Below are 15828 nucleotides of genomic sequence, written 5' to 3' on the forward strand. Positions count from 1 at the left end.
TCGAAAAGGGAAATTGGTTGAAACAATGGGTTTTTTTCGCTTGCATTCGACATGTCTTAACTTTGAATTTTTTGTTTGTTCGCTTTTGCACATTCAAGTGGCAAAAGTGATGATGAATAAGTCAACTATACTAAGGATTTAAGTCGAAACCAAACCATTTGAATTCGTTGATTTCCTCGTCTTTTTTTTGAAATATAAAAACCGTGAACCAATTCCAAATTCTCTTCCGTTTCTTTCTCGTCCAAATTCACTTTGAATTCTTGTTTCAGACACTTCCTTTCTTTTTCAGACTTTTTTTTTAAGATATAGGCTTTTAAGTTGATTATGAAAAGTTTTGATTAAAATCCATCCTTTTATAATCAAGTTTTGGATACTTCAAATCGGTGTGTTGATCCTAATTCGAGTGTTCATTGTTCATTAGTTCAATTTTTCTATTTTCAACGTCTTTTTCATCTCACTTTAACCACATGTGCCCAATGAGCACGTACTGCTCATCAATAGAGTTTAATCTGCCGAATTTCATTAATGCTCAATTGTGTCTAGTAAACTTACATGAAATCGAAACGATTGAGATGTGGTATTGGTGAGCGTCGTGGACTGGCTGAATGGCATCTCATTTTGTCGGATCTCAAGTGCTGATGATGACTGGCTAAGAAGCTCTCATCCAATAATCTCGGTGGGCATGGCCAAAAATTCTAGTTTTTTTCGGTGTCGTTCAAATTTGCGATTTTAAATTAAAAAAAAAAAATCTTTCTCTTTATCGAGCTAAAAATCGTTAACATACCTGTAAATTCGTTTGGAATGCATCCTTTGGATACAACGCTGACGATGGATTTGGCAACCTAAATAAATCCCAACGGAAAATAAAAATAACGACTTTTTTCGATTTTGACACATAACCTAAGTAAGTTTTACTATATGAATAAGATAAATTATTGAAGGAGGAAAATCTGGTGTTAGTCCATAAAAATGCACGCGATTTGAATTCATCGTATGCAATGATTTCATTTATGATTTTGGGCAAAAATATGAATTTGATTCAGTAAGAAAATGTTTAGGAAAATATGAGTTTGCCAGCGTATTTCCATGGACGTTCACCAGATTGAAAGAAGTATAAAGTTAATGGATAACAAATTTGTCGAAGCGAATAAAAAGTGTTAAAGTTAGAAAACTAGAATTAATATGAAAATTGAAATATGATGAACAAAGAGTGAATTGAAAGAAAAACGTAGAAAAGTGAAGCAAAAGAGAAGTTGTAAAAGACATTGGAAAATTGAAGAAGAAGTAGAAGAAAAATGGAAGAAAAATGTCCCAAATGGGAAATTGAAGGTAAAATTTCGAAAAATGTATTAAAAAAAAGGTGAACACTTAGAATTTTGAAGATAAAAAACATGCAGAAGAATCGAAAAAGATGGAAAAAACGTTGAAAAAGTACGAAAAATTTGAAAAATATTTCGAAAAAATACATATATACATTCAAAAATGTATCAAAAGTTGGAAATAATTTAGGAAAAAAATTGACAAAGATTTGGAATTGAAAAATCAAACTACTGTAAAAGAGTGGAAAAGCGTGAGTAAAAACGTTAGCGTAAAAAAGCATGCAACAATTTGATAAAAGACTTCGTTCGCAAGAAACTCACCGAATTCAATTTGTTTCTTATTTACAATCATTTTCGTTATGTTTAGAATCGTCTAAAATTGAATCGTTGGAATCGCACCGAAACTTACTAAAACCAAATTTGAATTTTAATTATTAAACTGATTTGGTTTTGTAATGATCCCAATGATTTTCTGATTCTAAATCAGAATCTCTGATTAACCAATTAAACGAGCTAAATAGCTCGACTACTAAAAACTTCCCCATTCTACTAACAAATGGAATTCGATGACTTTCTCGACCGAAGGCAGAGGCATATTCAGAATATCAAAGAACAAATAGCACACAGAAAAATGTCAAATCACTAACAACCAGACAAAATTCTCATAGCGACACAATTCTATTAGCATCGAATGAGTTGTTAATAAAATGCGGGTGAAAAGCATGCACTCAGGCAAAAAAAAACAACACATTCAGACTAGTTAGCAAACGAATAATCCGATTTATGAAAATCGTGCAAGCAAACGAAGGAATGAAGCGATGTACGAATGTGGGCATATACAATGAGAGAGAAACTTTGGTTCGAGTTTTCAGTTGCAGATGTGTTTTGTCGATTTTTATCAATATTTACATAAACTGATTAGGTCACCATTTTGGAGCAAAAGAAGAATTTCATTTGAATTTAACATGTCCGAGCGCATCTCAACTTGGAAGCCAATTGACGTTTGCCAAAAAACACCAAAACTAACTTATTATGTATTTTATTCCATTTTTTGTGTAATTTTTTTTTAACATTCTATCCTTTTAGCACTACACGAAATGTAAGGCTATTGTTTTATTTTGAATATTTGATTGAACTGTTTTGAAGTCATTTTTGAACAGATTTTCCTCATGATTTCACGTTTTTTTTCACTTATTTATCTAAAATTTGCCAGACAATTTCGATTGACTCGACCCAAAAGTTGCAATGAGCTACTTACAAAAAATAAAAATTAACCAAAATGAGAATGGCTACACGAATCCACGTCTAGCAAAATGAATCGGTAAAGCGATTTTGATGTGTGTATGCATTTGGTGATGATGAAATTTCATAAAATGTTTTCAATTTTCATGAGTTGAACCGCTTTTTCTCTCTAAAATCTCGTTTTGTTCGAAACATTCTATCGATAATTTTGGCAAGCAATTCAACGATGTATTTTGTTTTTACAGTCTTTGGGCTCTCTTTGGGCGGTTTTCCGAAGAAAAGGTCAATTTAAATGTTTTTCTTTTCGTTTCATTGTCAATTTCCGTTCATTTTTGGATTAATTTTCAATTTTTTATTTTCTTAAGTTTTAAACCGCTAAAGTAGAGCCATCTCACCGATAGCCCATCAGTGCGTCATTTGTGACGAATGATCGAATCCATCCTATATCGAATCGAATCCATCCTATATCGAGTGTATATTTGCGATATAATTGATGTGTGTTTTGTGCCAATGGTGAACATTTTATGTGATCTCATAATCAAAATCATTGATGTGAACATCCATTATTGATATGAACAAAAAAAAAACAAATGAGCTCCTAAACAAGTCTAAGCAAACGGTTTTTGTTGTTCGTATGAAATCGAAATATGTTTGTGACATGAACATTTAGAAAAAGAAAACTACTCTAAACACTAAAACAATGGATCAAATTGCGAACAATGCAAAGTGTGAGCTGATTTAACGAATGCCAAAACAATTTCTTCTTTTTTTTGGTATCGATAATATCAAAACAAACATGAATCCCATTTAATAAAAATGTACAAATATAAAATTGGTATTTTTGATTTTCTGTAAAAAAAAACAAATTCTGATCCAAGTAATGAACCGTTCGATTGATGTAAAAAAAAACGAACTAAATGCAAGTATGTGTTGAATTGAGCAAACAAGGAGAGAAACTATGCAGCAACGCTATATAAATATGTTTACCACTAAGCTTTCGAACAACATTTGATTTGGTTGTGACCAAAAATTCGACATACAGAAAAAATGAACTTGCGAACGTGTTGCATTTCACAGCATCAACAAAATCATAAAATAACAATGAGATACAATTTGTGTAGCAAGCGCAATGCTGTCTTATGCTTCGATTTCGTTTTCTATGCTTTTTTTGTTTTCTGTACAGTTGTGTAGCCAATAAACTGTCAGTTCGAGCACAAGTGGATTAACGAAAACAAAAAGCTTGTGCAAAAACTGTAATTTTTTTTCACATCGCGATTTGGAACCTCCTTCTTTCTGGTGGAAAAGAGGTAATTTTCACAGGTCACGAAGTTTTGCGTGTATTTTCAGCACTACATGAAATGTAGAGCCATTTCGAATCTCGATTTGGTTGCGATATAAAACCGAAAAAAAAAATGTAAAACAAAAAGTATTTCGAGAAAAATGACAATTTAGTGTGTGTGATTGTGTGTTTGGTTTTTTTTTGTTTGTTTGTTTTTGCTTACTGTGTAGGAGGCACCGGGCTTGAGAAATAATGATGATTGATGCCATTGCTCGGTTGTCCTAAATTCGTTGTGACATTTTGCATGAGATGCGTTGCATTCGGTTGCATTGCATTCGTGTGATCGTTGTTGTATTTGGCATTTGCCGCAGCGGCGCCACCGCCACCGCCACCGCCACCACCACCATGCGGTCCAGACACCGTGTGCTTTGTGTGCTGATGCGATTGTTGCTGCTGTTGATTGGCATTCGATGTGTTTGCATGATTCAATGATGATTGCTGATGATGATGATGATGATTTTGCGATTGAGATTGTGACGGTGCCGGTTGCTGATCACTGTCAGTCACTGCATTTACTGCATTTGGATCATATTTGCGGGGCCGACCACGTGACAAGTGGCGCCGTTTAATAAACTCATTATCGTCCACCATCCAAAATGAACCAAAGTCATCCTCATAACGCACAAAGCATTTATGCAGCGACAAATTCGTACGTATCGCATTCTACGGTTATTCAATTGTCAGTGTTTTTTTGTGTGTGTTAACATGAGAAAAAAAATGTGAGCATTGCATTCGAGTTTTTAATCTTTCTTCAAAATGCATGTGACGCGCAAATTATTCCCTCATCGATCGGAATGTTCCCCTCTTTTCCGATTCTTTTCCTCATTTATTCTTCTCCCTATTTTCGTGTCCTAAATGCAGTTGCTTCATTTTTAATTCGATTGCTTCCATTTCAAACCAAAGAAATTAACCGCCCACGATTAAAACCCAGACAAACAAAACAATCCCTGCATACCACGCCACTCATGGCCATCCACATTCTTTGAATACCATTGGCTACTGCTTATTCATTTTTTTTTTTCAAATTAAAAACAAATCGAAAAACTGTCTGCCACTCAGACTTACAGAAAATTCATACGTTTTTATTGATATGCGAATTGTGTGCGGTTTGGTGCAGATTAGATCTAAATTATTGCGTGTCAGTGAAATCGCAAGAGAATTAAACATAAAATGTGATACAAAGTATATTTTCTTTCCATAAAATTCACACTCACATACACTTTCACGCCATCAATTGCCATAAATCAAAAAGGAATACACACACTTTTATTACTGAAATCACGTTTACGGTTCAAAAAGAAACACTCCTTTATCATATGTTGTTAATAGAATAATCATAGTTAGAGAAGAGGTTTTAAAAAAAAACACGCCAGTTTAAAATATTGTGTAAGCAATAGAAAGACTTTCAAAACAAGTGTTTTCCGAAAATGTGAAAACATAAGAAGAAAACTACAGCGGAAAGATAAAAATACATGTTTTCTATTTCTACTCACTAAATGTGCGAATTTTAAATTGTGATATTTTTTGAAGAATCAAATGACAATTGAATATTGAAGAAAATTGAAAAGTTCACGAGAAAAAGATCTTAAAAAGAATGACAAAAACTACTTAAGAAAACTACGTAAGGATATGTGAGAAGAAAATGATGAAAAATGTAAAGAAAAAATGTGTCTAAAAGTTTTTGAAAAATTGAACGAAAGAAGTTTCAATGCGAAATTTGATCAGCAGTGTTTATAGCATCGGTCGACTTGAATAGTTTTCAATAAAAAATAGATCATGATTATTCGAAAAAAGGACATGTTAACCGAAAAAATGTGAACAACATTTTGGATTTTCAAGATGATTGGTGAAATTTAAAATGGAAACTTTTTTGATTAAAAATAAAAGTCGAAATTATGTATTGAAAAAGTAGCATTTATGATACATCACAAGCATAGACTACGTTGAAGTCATTATATTTGATTATTATGAAGTGATGTTTGAAATTTAATGGATACCCTTTTGACCATGGTCTGAATTCGTACAGAGGTGAAGAAAATGATGAATATGAATAGGCAATTTTGCATTTCGAAATACCCGTAATTCAAAATATGGGTAGACAAAGACATTCTATCTTAGCGTACATGATTCGTCAACTTTATCTCAGTTTGTGATCGAGTAGATTCCAAAAACTATGAATGAATCTTTGTTTGTTCATTTTGAGTCAGTGTCTAACTCTTAGAAAATACTCAATATCAAAAATTAAGAATGAAAAATATTATTTTTCAAGTCAACCAAATGAAATACGCTGCAACGTGATAATTTCGCAAGGAATTGTGAATGAATCTACCGATTAATTACAAAAACAGAAGAATTTAAAGAATTTGAAAGAAGATTAAAAATTTCTACGTAGTATTAAGAAGTTAAAAATCGAAAACTATTCAAATTTGAGAGAGAAAAGCATGAAAATAAGAATATACCAGACTTTGAGCTTTATTTTTCCAAAATATTAGAGATTTATAGCTAAACATATTTTTTTTTATCATGTTTAAAGAATTTGAATGATTTCTGGTTTGAAATTTTAAGATGATTCATGATTATAAGATAGTCTATTATGATAGACGTTAAAGTTTATTAATTAATAGACTCATTGAAGCACTATAGAAAAAAAAACACTTGAATGTTCTTTACTCGTCATTAAGGAATATATATATCTTAAAAAGTCTGGTAAACTCTTAGAAAAGGAGAAAATGTGATGAAAAGAAGAGAAAGTCGAAAAACGTAAAAAAAAACGTCGATCGTATGTAGAAAAGGAAGAAAAATTTGATGTTTTACAAAACGAAACGAGTTAACGCTACTAAATAATAACTGTTGAAAAAAGGACTAAAACGATGTTTGAAAGTTGATACATTTGTTTTGTTGCAGCGAGTTTCACAATGTATTGCAACATACATATCGGCAATATATATGTACGTGTGTGTTCTTGATACATCATAAAGTTTTCGAAAGAACTTAAAGTAAAATAAAATTGTTTTTTTTTCTGTAAAAACTACAACTTTTAAAAAAATCCTTTTCATATTTAGGTAAAAGTTCCGGTATGAAATCGATTCGAATGTATTGACTTTGAAACCTCGTTGTTTGAATAAGTGAAGGAGAACATTTAGAGAAAAGAGTCGTTTTTGAATTGAATAAATGATGAAAAATCCAATTGTAAGAGATATCGAAAAGCATGCATCTAGTCTAGTTAAAGTGAAAAAAGATTCAAAAAATAAGTTAAATAAAGTGAATGCAATGGTCGTTCACGTTTTCTGATGAGGCTCAAGCACAACAATGTGTGTACAACTTGTGTACAATGTGTAACGGTGTTGTATTTCAGCCACAACAAAAATGTTCGCTTCCAAATAGTCCATTCACTTGTAATAGAAGATATTTATATGACTCATTGAAGTTTTACAAATAATTGAGAGTATAATATGTCGAGAGATGTGTCGTTTTGTAATATTTGAAGATATATAATAATTTCTGAGAAGAATTGGAAGATAAAAGAGGTGAAGAGAGAGAAAACACAGTTTCGAAGTAATTTCGAGTAAGTCGAAAATTGAGAGATACGAGAATAACTCACTAAGATCAAAGGTGTAATGAAAAGGATTTGAATAGAATGGCGAGTAAAATTGGTTAAAAAATGAAATACCACATGGATTAAATATCGTGAAATGGTTAGTATCAAAAGGTTTAGGTGAAAAAAAGTTAGAAGTAAAACGGTATATGTATACGCTGTATGTGTACAATGGTACATTCTGGTTGAATTGATTAGTTATTTGTTAGAGTTGGTGTGTATTTTGAGAATAACGTATATCGAATGAGTGAAAGGTGTAAATATATATAAAAATATTGTATTTGGTTAAGGAAAAAGCTGATTATTTATGTTTTAAGTAAATAGATGAAAGAAAATTCGAAACATAAACGATGTGGTTAGTTTGTTCGAAAAAAAATGTCCGATAAAGGAGAAAGAAGATATAAAAAGTAGTTTTGGAACAAAAAGTACGGAACGATTTATATTTTTTATGAAAGACGAGTTTCAAAGGCGAGAAACCTGTGACAATTCAATGTGAAAATTCTTTCAAATCGAATGCCACATGTTTGCTGGTCTTAAAATTCGCCTTTCAAAGTAAAAACAACAATTGAAGAGATTGTTTAGTGTTTTTTTTTTAAATCGAAAAATATTTGGTTAGTAAATTTTCCCAAGAAAACGAAATTAAAAACAACAAATTGGTATTTCGATTAAATTGGAAAAGTGGTTACGGAAAATAGTGAGTAGTAAAAAGTAAGTAGTGTCGCACCTTTGATATCCGCCGGTTGTTTTCAAGTGTAGTGCTGCGGCGGCAGCGACCGCCGACGATAGAGCCGCATTGGTGGATGCTTTCTGATTTGATTGAAATGCAGCGGCTGCAGCAGCGGCCGCTGAAATGGTCTGCACTTTACCGAAATTCGTGTTCGAATCGATTGGGCGTTGGAAATTTTGTGCAAGCAAATTGGCCGCTGTTGTGACGCTTAAACTATGACTGCCACCAGGACCGTTGCCGCCACCGCCACTGCTTCCGCTGCCACCGCCATTATTACCGTTGTTCATCTGATTGCTGTGGCTTCCGACGCTTTGACTATTCGCCGACGATGACGAACTACTCGCACCGCCAGCACACCGTTGCGGGCGACGTTTATAAAACTCGATTTCATCGACGGTCCAAACGGCTCCCTTCACATTTTCCACTCTCATAAAGCATTTATGCAACGACAGATTATGCCTAACTGCGTTCTACTCAATTTTCAATTCGGGGATTTGTTTTGTATGTGTTTTTGTTGTTGTTGTTGGTTCATTTGGAATTTTAGTTGCAAAAGCCATTTGCAAAATGAGATTTTTTTTGTGAGTTGTGTGTATGTGTTTGTTTTGAGGAGGACATTTCCAATTTTAGATTGAGATTTGTGTGTGTGTGTGTGTGTGTGTTTGATTCAATTCCATTTTTTTTTTGAATAGACAGAAAACAATTGTTAAAAATTTGCTCTTTCAAAGTATCAAAAAACGATTTCGTCGATTTTCAAATTGAATGTCAACAAAAAAAAACGAAATCAATTAACTTAAAAACATAGAACGACCGTCTATTATTACCGTCGATACTGACGGAATTTCATTGCTTTAAACAGTTTCAACCGCCTATTCAATTTACTATTATTTGTTTCTCGTTTCTTATTCCAATTTAACTATTTCAACAACTATCTAACCAGAGAATGAATGAAATATGGAAATTAACAGCAGCAACAGCTTTGTGTCGTTGACATTTTGTGCCGCATTAATTTTTTTCTTTCTTGTTTCTTCTCCGTGACTAATGCTGATAAACCCCTTAAAATGGATCGCCGCTCAGACTATCACAGCCCGAATCTATTGTGCTATTTCATTCAGAGCTTTTTTCATCTTTGATTTAATCGCATTTCCCCTATTAAATGACCCTGTCTAAAATCCCTAATCTAAAACCATCTCAAATCTTTTGCTCTCACTCAGTGAATCTCCTAAGCTTAAACCGCCGATTTTATCAGCAATGGGAAAAAAAATGATTCAACAATTATTCGCGGAAAATCTCTCTCTACCCTGTCTATTCTGCGAGGGAATTTTGAAACAACGCCTAACCGAGAGTGTATGTATGGGAGCATAATAAATACCTTCCATGTGGCTGCATTTCGGCGGAAATAGCAAAATGTATTTTGAAACCAGTTGTAAATTTCATTTAGCGTCAGTTGCTTATCCGGTGACTCGATGATTGACTGTGGGAAGGGAGAAAAAAATTCCAAGAGGCGAAACATTTGCACCCAATGGTTCTTGATTAGTTTGAGGAATCTTTGGAATTTTAAGGATTTTTTGTTTTTTTTGTTTTTGAAGAATTTTTTTTCTTTTCTTCTATTGAAGTCTTTTAGTATCAGTTTTCACAATTTTTTTTGATTATACTGATCATTGTATTGATTACTTGTGCTCAAGTTTGTTCTATTCATGGACTTAAGTGAGTTTTTCGGGGCAAAACATGTATTTTTGCGCGTGGTCTCTTCTAAGTTCACAGTTTTTAATCAATTTTCTAATCTTCTTCTTTTCTTGTTTGAATCAAAAATTGGAACTGTGTGATAAATTCTAAGATATTTACAACAAAACGGCTCACAACTTACTTGACGAATCAGTGATGCATAGGTGAATGGAGGTCTCACATCGGCATTTTTGTAGAATTCTCGATTTCGTTGTATTTCTGTAGTTGTGTTTAGAAAAAAAAAAAAACGCACGGCAAAATAGAATTTAATATTATATATAAAATAAATGAATAGAGTCAAAATAAAAGGTTTTTCGTTGCAATGAACGAAATAAAATGGTAAAAATACAGAAAAGGAAATCCAAAGCAATGACAAACAAAAAAAGGAGAAAACTATTGAAGAACACGAAAACGTTGTGTCTTCATTCAATTCGACAATGTTTGCTGGCATGCAATTTGCGAGTACATTTGCTGACTGCCGTGGGGGAGTGGTCAACGGTAATGTATAGTTTTCGAGGCGTAAACCGAATGTTTGCAATATCATGTGAGCATTTTTCGCGAAAAACTACATTCTATCCGCCAAAAACATAAGTTTTCGCATATGAATGCCAGCGAAAAATTATGCGAATTGAAAACAAAACGTTTCTTGATCAAAGTTAGATGAGTTCAAAGTTGTACAAGGAAAAAAAAGAGCAGTGAATGCTAAAAAAATGCGTATAGTTTTTCTTTCGTCGTCATATCATGGACTCTGACCTTGTTGAACGTCAAGGCCGGCTCGTTCAAGCATATATGGTAATCCTTTAGAATGTGTGAGCATAGAAAAGAAGAAAGTAGATAAATTGGCATCGAGATTAGTAAATTGAATTTGGTTAGTTGGCAATGAAAGACTTTTCAAAAGGGAGAAAAAGAGAGATGAAAAAAAAACGGAACGAATTTCATGAGATTGAAAGTGAAATGAAACAGAAGGAAGAAGGAAAAAAGGATGAAACCAAAAAAAAAGTGTATATATAAACGCACCACCTGCTAATGAAAGTGACGATTTATTGCTCATTTGACGGCGCAACGGGATGCTGGTGCCGAGAATGCCGGGCGAATGGCTCAGCGACGATGATAATTTCGACGTTGGGCTCAAATATGGTGACATGCTCATTTTTCTACTGCTAAACTCTCTATTGCTTGAACTGTTTTGATGATGGCGCGACAATTGCACAGCGTCCAACTGATCGAATATGCAATTCTCATTGTTAGCATTGTTTAGTGAGTCGTGCTGCTGCGACGGTTGATGCAATGCATGCGATATGCTTGCCAAATCACCAACACCTGAGGGAAAAAACGGCGTTCATTTTGTGGTATTCCGATGGATAAAATGGGAATTCAAAAAGTGGAAATGAGTATTCAAGTGTTGAAACAATCATAAAAATGTGTTTTTCGTTTGAAAAGTTTTAAATGGTTTTAAATTAGAAATCGTCAAATAGTTTAGTGGATTAAAATTATATGAAAAGAGAGAAAATTTGCGAAAAATTTAGATTTAAAATGAAAATTACCATTGTCATGGGGTTGTCGCGTCAAATCCAGATGCTGCTTTGATAAGTACAAATGATGCATCATCGCTTGAAGTCTGTCTCTCTCCTTTTGCAATTGTAACTCTAATTGTGACACCACTTGCATTTGGACGCGAGCCTGTGCAATCGATCGATCGTCCAAATTGTGTTCGCCATTCAAGTGCTTCACGAATGATTGGTGCTCATCGAAAATGGCTTCACAACCAGGCCACTTACAAATGCCATTGCCATACAATGGATGCTCGGTCACCGATATGGGTGACAACGATGACACTGAACCCACCGGTGACTTACCATCATCCATGTCGTTGTAATTCATCGAAAATCCGTTACTATTCCCTAGACCCAATATCGAATCGGCTATCGTAGTACAATCTTTTTTTTTGGCGAGAAAAAAATGAAGTTTGATTTGAAATTGATTGAATTACAATTGGAATTTTCTTCAATGAACTCTTCTTTTAATGAGGATAATCTTGAAGTTGATTATTTTGCTTAAGTTTAAATATTTCGTCCTAATTAAGGGATATTTCATGTCTTTCACAAACAACGCTGTACGAATTTGACGCTATATGCGACTTATTTTGTTGTCACTTGGAATTTTTTTTTGTTACTTTGCTCGCATTTTAAATACAAAACGACTTGAATCAATCAATTCTTTCATTTAGCAATCAGTTGGAACTCACCTTCAGTTTTTATAACTTCGTTATTGTTATGGGTAGCGCTACTCCCGCTAACATTATTATTATGGTTACTGCTATTGTTATTGGTGTCGTTGTTGTTGTCATTTTCTGCCGCTGAAACATTTCAAGAATGTTCAATGAGTCGCGTTTTTCTATCGTTTTCATTATTTTGATTCATTAATAAGAACTAAAGTGGGGAGATTCAATTGCTTCAAATAAATGTTCCATTTGTTACTTTCGTTCCTACGAATTTTCATTGAGTATCTATTTTGAAATGAACCTGAATCTAAAATTGTCATTTTCATCTAATTAAACGTGTTTTTGAATGTGCGTGATCGTAGAACGAAAATGGAACGAAAAGTGTCAAGTTTAGTATCAAATTTTCTAAGTTCAATATTAGGTTTTATGTTTCATGTTTGATGTGAATATTTTTTCGATACGCTTTTTTTAGAAATCCAAAAGTACTTACCGTTTTGTGTTGATGTGGTGGCGGGCGCTATGAAATATTTAAAAAAAAAATCGATTTAATTCAAAGTCAATTTAACGGAAAAAATGTAGTTGAAAAATATTAAACGGAAATTTCTTCGTTTGTAATGAATAAAAATGGAACATTTCGAAATAGAATCCCACCTAATTTTCTATCAATATCGTCTCTATCGTTAGCATCTGTTTCATTTAAATTCGTATCATTTGCACCGGCATTGCATGTATCGTCGTCGCTGCCTCTGCACTGTTTGTCTACATTTGCATTCACTTTATCACCGTCAACATTTGTGGAAATATCATTGAGGCTACCTAAAATTGGTTTACTATCGATTGCTTCTTTGTCGTCATCGTCATCAATGTTGCCATTTTCAATGGAGCCTCCGTCATCTTTGTAGTCTTTATAATTGGCCGCTGTTTCGGACGTTGTCTCAGCATCTGGATAATCTTGATCTTCGTCAATCGGTTCGATTTTGCTCATGCTGCCGCCATTGAAATCGCCTTTTGCATTTATTTGATTATCATCTGGTGTAGGATTCAGTTTTTGGCAATTTTGAGGTGGTATCAAGAGGGATGGTAAGAAAGATATGAAGAGATTTTTCTTAAGTAATTTGGTAAAATTTTAATCTCTTTTTTCCAAATTTCGACGAAAATACATGTTTCAAAAGGTAATTCTTCGAAATGGAAGAAGTCAAAAAAGTTCCATTAACATGACCATGATCGTGCATTGATAGAGAGCAAACACTTGACTAACATTAGGTCCTGATGTACAGGAAATGTTGTTTTATTAATATGAAATAAAGTAAACTCACTCAGATAAATCAAATCATGCAACGAAGTATTTTCGATGCAATTATTGCCCAAACCATCAAGTGCGCCAATTTTGATGAGGCTCAATGCATTGTCCACTTGAAAGAGATCTGTGAAAAATGAAACGTTTGCAAATTCTTTCTTTTTTCTTCACAATAAAAATATGGGCTTTTTTCATTTGGTAATTTGATAGTCAATGGATTTAAATTTGATTCAAAATGTTATTCAAACCCAACTCTGACTAATTAAAATGGTAAAAAACACTCAGACTTGAGCTAGTTTAGCACAAAGAAATGATAAAAATGTTGTTGCTACTCACCGCCGTTAAGCTGTTGAGATTTTTGTTTGTGACCAAGAAATTGCTGTTGTAAATTGATACCATGATGCATCAAATACTGATGATGTAACAACTAAATCGGTTGAAAAATTGGAATATTGAAGGATTAAGTCAAACGACTAAACGTTGATTCCGTGGTTGCTAACAACGTTTCGTTATCTCATTATCTCTTACCTGAAGTTGTTGTAATAATTCTTGTTGTTGTTGTGATAATTGTTGCTGTAATTGCATTTTTGATGTGTTCGATGGGTCGATATCTCCATTGATTCTTGGCTCATCTAAAAACATAAAATCCTTTTTTTAGCAAAATTTACCATTCGACGAATGCCATTCGCCCACCCATAAAACTCTCATCTCAACTAACCGCATTGTTGTTTGGACGCGTGCAAACGTTTCAGATGTCGTTTATGTGATTTTTGTTTGTAGATCGATGATTGTAGTAGTTGATTTGTGTTGCGTCGCTCTTGTGAATTTTGCATATTTTTCTCGCGCACAACCACCACACGACGGCGACGACGCCTTTTCGCTGTTTGTTTCGCCACCGCTTAAAAATTTACGTGGAAATGATTGAAAAAGCGCGCCACGTGAAATGTTCAATTTTGGTTGCAATTGCCAGTGCTATTTTTATCTTCAAGTTCGCTACTACTTCGAAATATTTCAATGTTTTTTTTTCTCTCTCGCGTCTCGTTCCGTTCTTCCTTTTTTTTCTCGTTCTTTTCACAATTTCGGAAGCACAATGTTTTTTTTTCGTCTTGTTTTTTACCGTTCAGTACGTTGCACGTCTGTTTACACTGTAATTTTCACTGGACACACATACACGACCGTGTGTTGACCGGAGCATCGATGGCAGATCGAGCGAGTGATTAGTGGCTTAGTAATTGAATTTAAATGGTGTATAAACGGTATCGATGAAATCCGTATTTCGGCCCATTTCCAACATTAAATTGTTATGCCATGCAGTGCACCGTTCTCGTATTGCCAATGTACACCACCTGAAATGCAAACGAAATAAACAAACAATGAATATACATGTGGCGATGCAAACATCGATTTCGTTTAGTTTGCAAATCGGACGAAATTACAACGAATCTTTGTCGAACCGGCAACTTTTTTTTTCGTCGTAGTCGTCATGTTTAGCCCGGACGCCGATGGGCGGGAAAATTGGTTTCATTTCCACTTCAATTTATTGGTTTTGTTATCAATTTATAAGTGAAATGGGACAATTTAGACCGCTATTTGGTCTGTGGCACAGATCAAATTGCAAATGCCATTTGTTAACCATGCACTCAATGCGCGATGTCATTTAGCAAGTAAATCAATATGTCGAAGATTTTTTTTTTTGCCCTTCGTTGAAACACAGGAAGGAGGAGAGACAAAGTTTTACTCTTTTTTTTTTAAACGGAGCGACATAAACACAAGCGAAAGTAGAAGCTTCAAAGCAAAACAATTAGGGGAGAAACGAAAGAGAGATAGAGAACAACAACGTTGAAAACCAAGTAACATGAATTCCAAATTTGGCTAATCAATCATATGGTCATGATTAGGCCACATCGTGTGTGCACGTGAGTTTGATTTTTTCGCATGTGTGTGTGTAACTGAAATATTCACATCATGACCGATGTTAAGACGCGTCAAACGCGAAACACCGAAAAAAAACCACTTCATTCTATGTAATATTCAATCAGCACGCCGGCCGATCTATCGAACATGTGGAGGCATCAGTCGAATACAGTTTTTTCATATATGCCTATTTGGCATTCGGCCTTTTCTCTCTTTTGCTCTCTCGCTCTTTCTCTTCCTTTCACTTGTAGCGCTTTTTTTTCTTCTCTTCATCCCCCTTTCGTCTCTCTACATATCACATTTTACTTTTCCCTCTACACTCTCACTCTTCCTCAATTTCTCTTGACATTTTGCAATGTACGTGTTTTTCATTAGCCGCAATAAAATTTTCAAAACGACTGTCGTTTCGTACCGGCTGTGTTTTAAAACTGGGTAATGTCGTTTGACTCCTG

The 15828-nt window shown here is 34.1% G+C and overlaps 2 protein-coding genes across 12 annotated transcripts in view; one reads left to right on the plus strand and one right to left on the minus strand.

Annotated features, from left to right (window-relative positions):
- Positions 1–15828, plus strand: part of LOC129574893 (cysteine--tRNA ligase, cytoplasmic) — a 349418-nt gene that overhangs the window by 303768 nt on the left and 29822 nt on the right. The window lies entirely within an intron of this gene.
- LOC129574889 (putative uncharacterized protein DDB_G0279653) overlaps positions 1–15828 on the minus strand; it is a 95048-nt gene that overhangs the window by 3923 nt on the left and 75297 nt on the right. For 2 of the 11 annotated variants that reach the window (XM_055457491.1, XM_055457492.1), the window contains 15 exons: positions 14181–14808; positions 13991–14094; positions 13799–13889; positions 13482–13589; positions 12817–13194; positions 12656–12682; positions 12190–12300; positions 11489–11881; positions 10965–11264; positions 10698–10742; positions 10087–10163; positions 9592–9693; positions 4064–4563; positions 785–842; positions 553–695 (listed from right to left, as the gene is read on the minus strand). In XM_055457491.1, the coding sequence (XP_055313466.1) occupies positions 553–695; positions 785–842; positions 4064–4563; positions 9592–9693; positions 10087–10163; positions 10698–10742; positions 10965–11264; positions 11489–11881; positions 12190–12300; positions 12656–12682; positions 12817–13194; positions 13482–13589; positions 13799–13889; positions 13991–14094; positions 14181–14295 (2552 nt within the window). In that variant the 5' untranslated portion in view covers positions 14296–14808. Of the gene's footprint in view, positions 1–552; positions 696–784; positions 843–4063; positions 4564–8219; positions 8693–9591; positions 9694–10086; positions 10164–10697; positions 10743–10961; positions 11265–11488; positions 11882–12189; positions 12301–12655; positions 12683–12816; positions 13195–13481; positions 13590–13798; positions 13890–13990; positions 14095–14155; positions 14809–15828 lie in introns of those variants that run through there. The other 9 variants (XM_055457498.1, XM_055457499.1, XM_055457489.1 and 6 more) reach the window with 8 other exon arrangements.

This window comes from Sitodiplosis mosellana, unplaced genomic scaffold (genome assembly GCF_009176505.1).
Source record: "Sitodiplosis mosellana isolate CC-2019 unplaced genomic scaffold, AAFC_SMos_1.0 Smas_scaffold_6165, whole genome shotgun sequence".
NCBI classification, from domain to species: domain Eukaryota; kingdom Metazoa; phylum Arthropoda; class Insecta; order Diptera; family Cecidomyiidae; genus Sitodiplosis; species Sitodiplosis mosellana.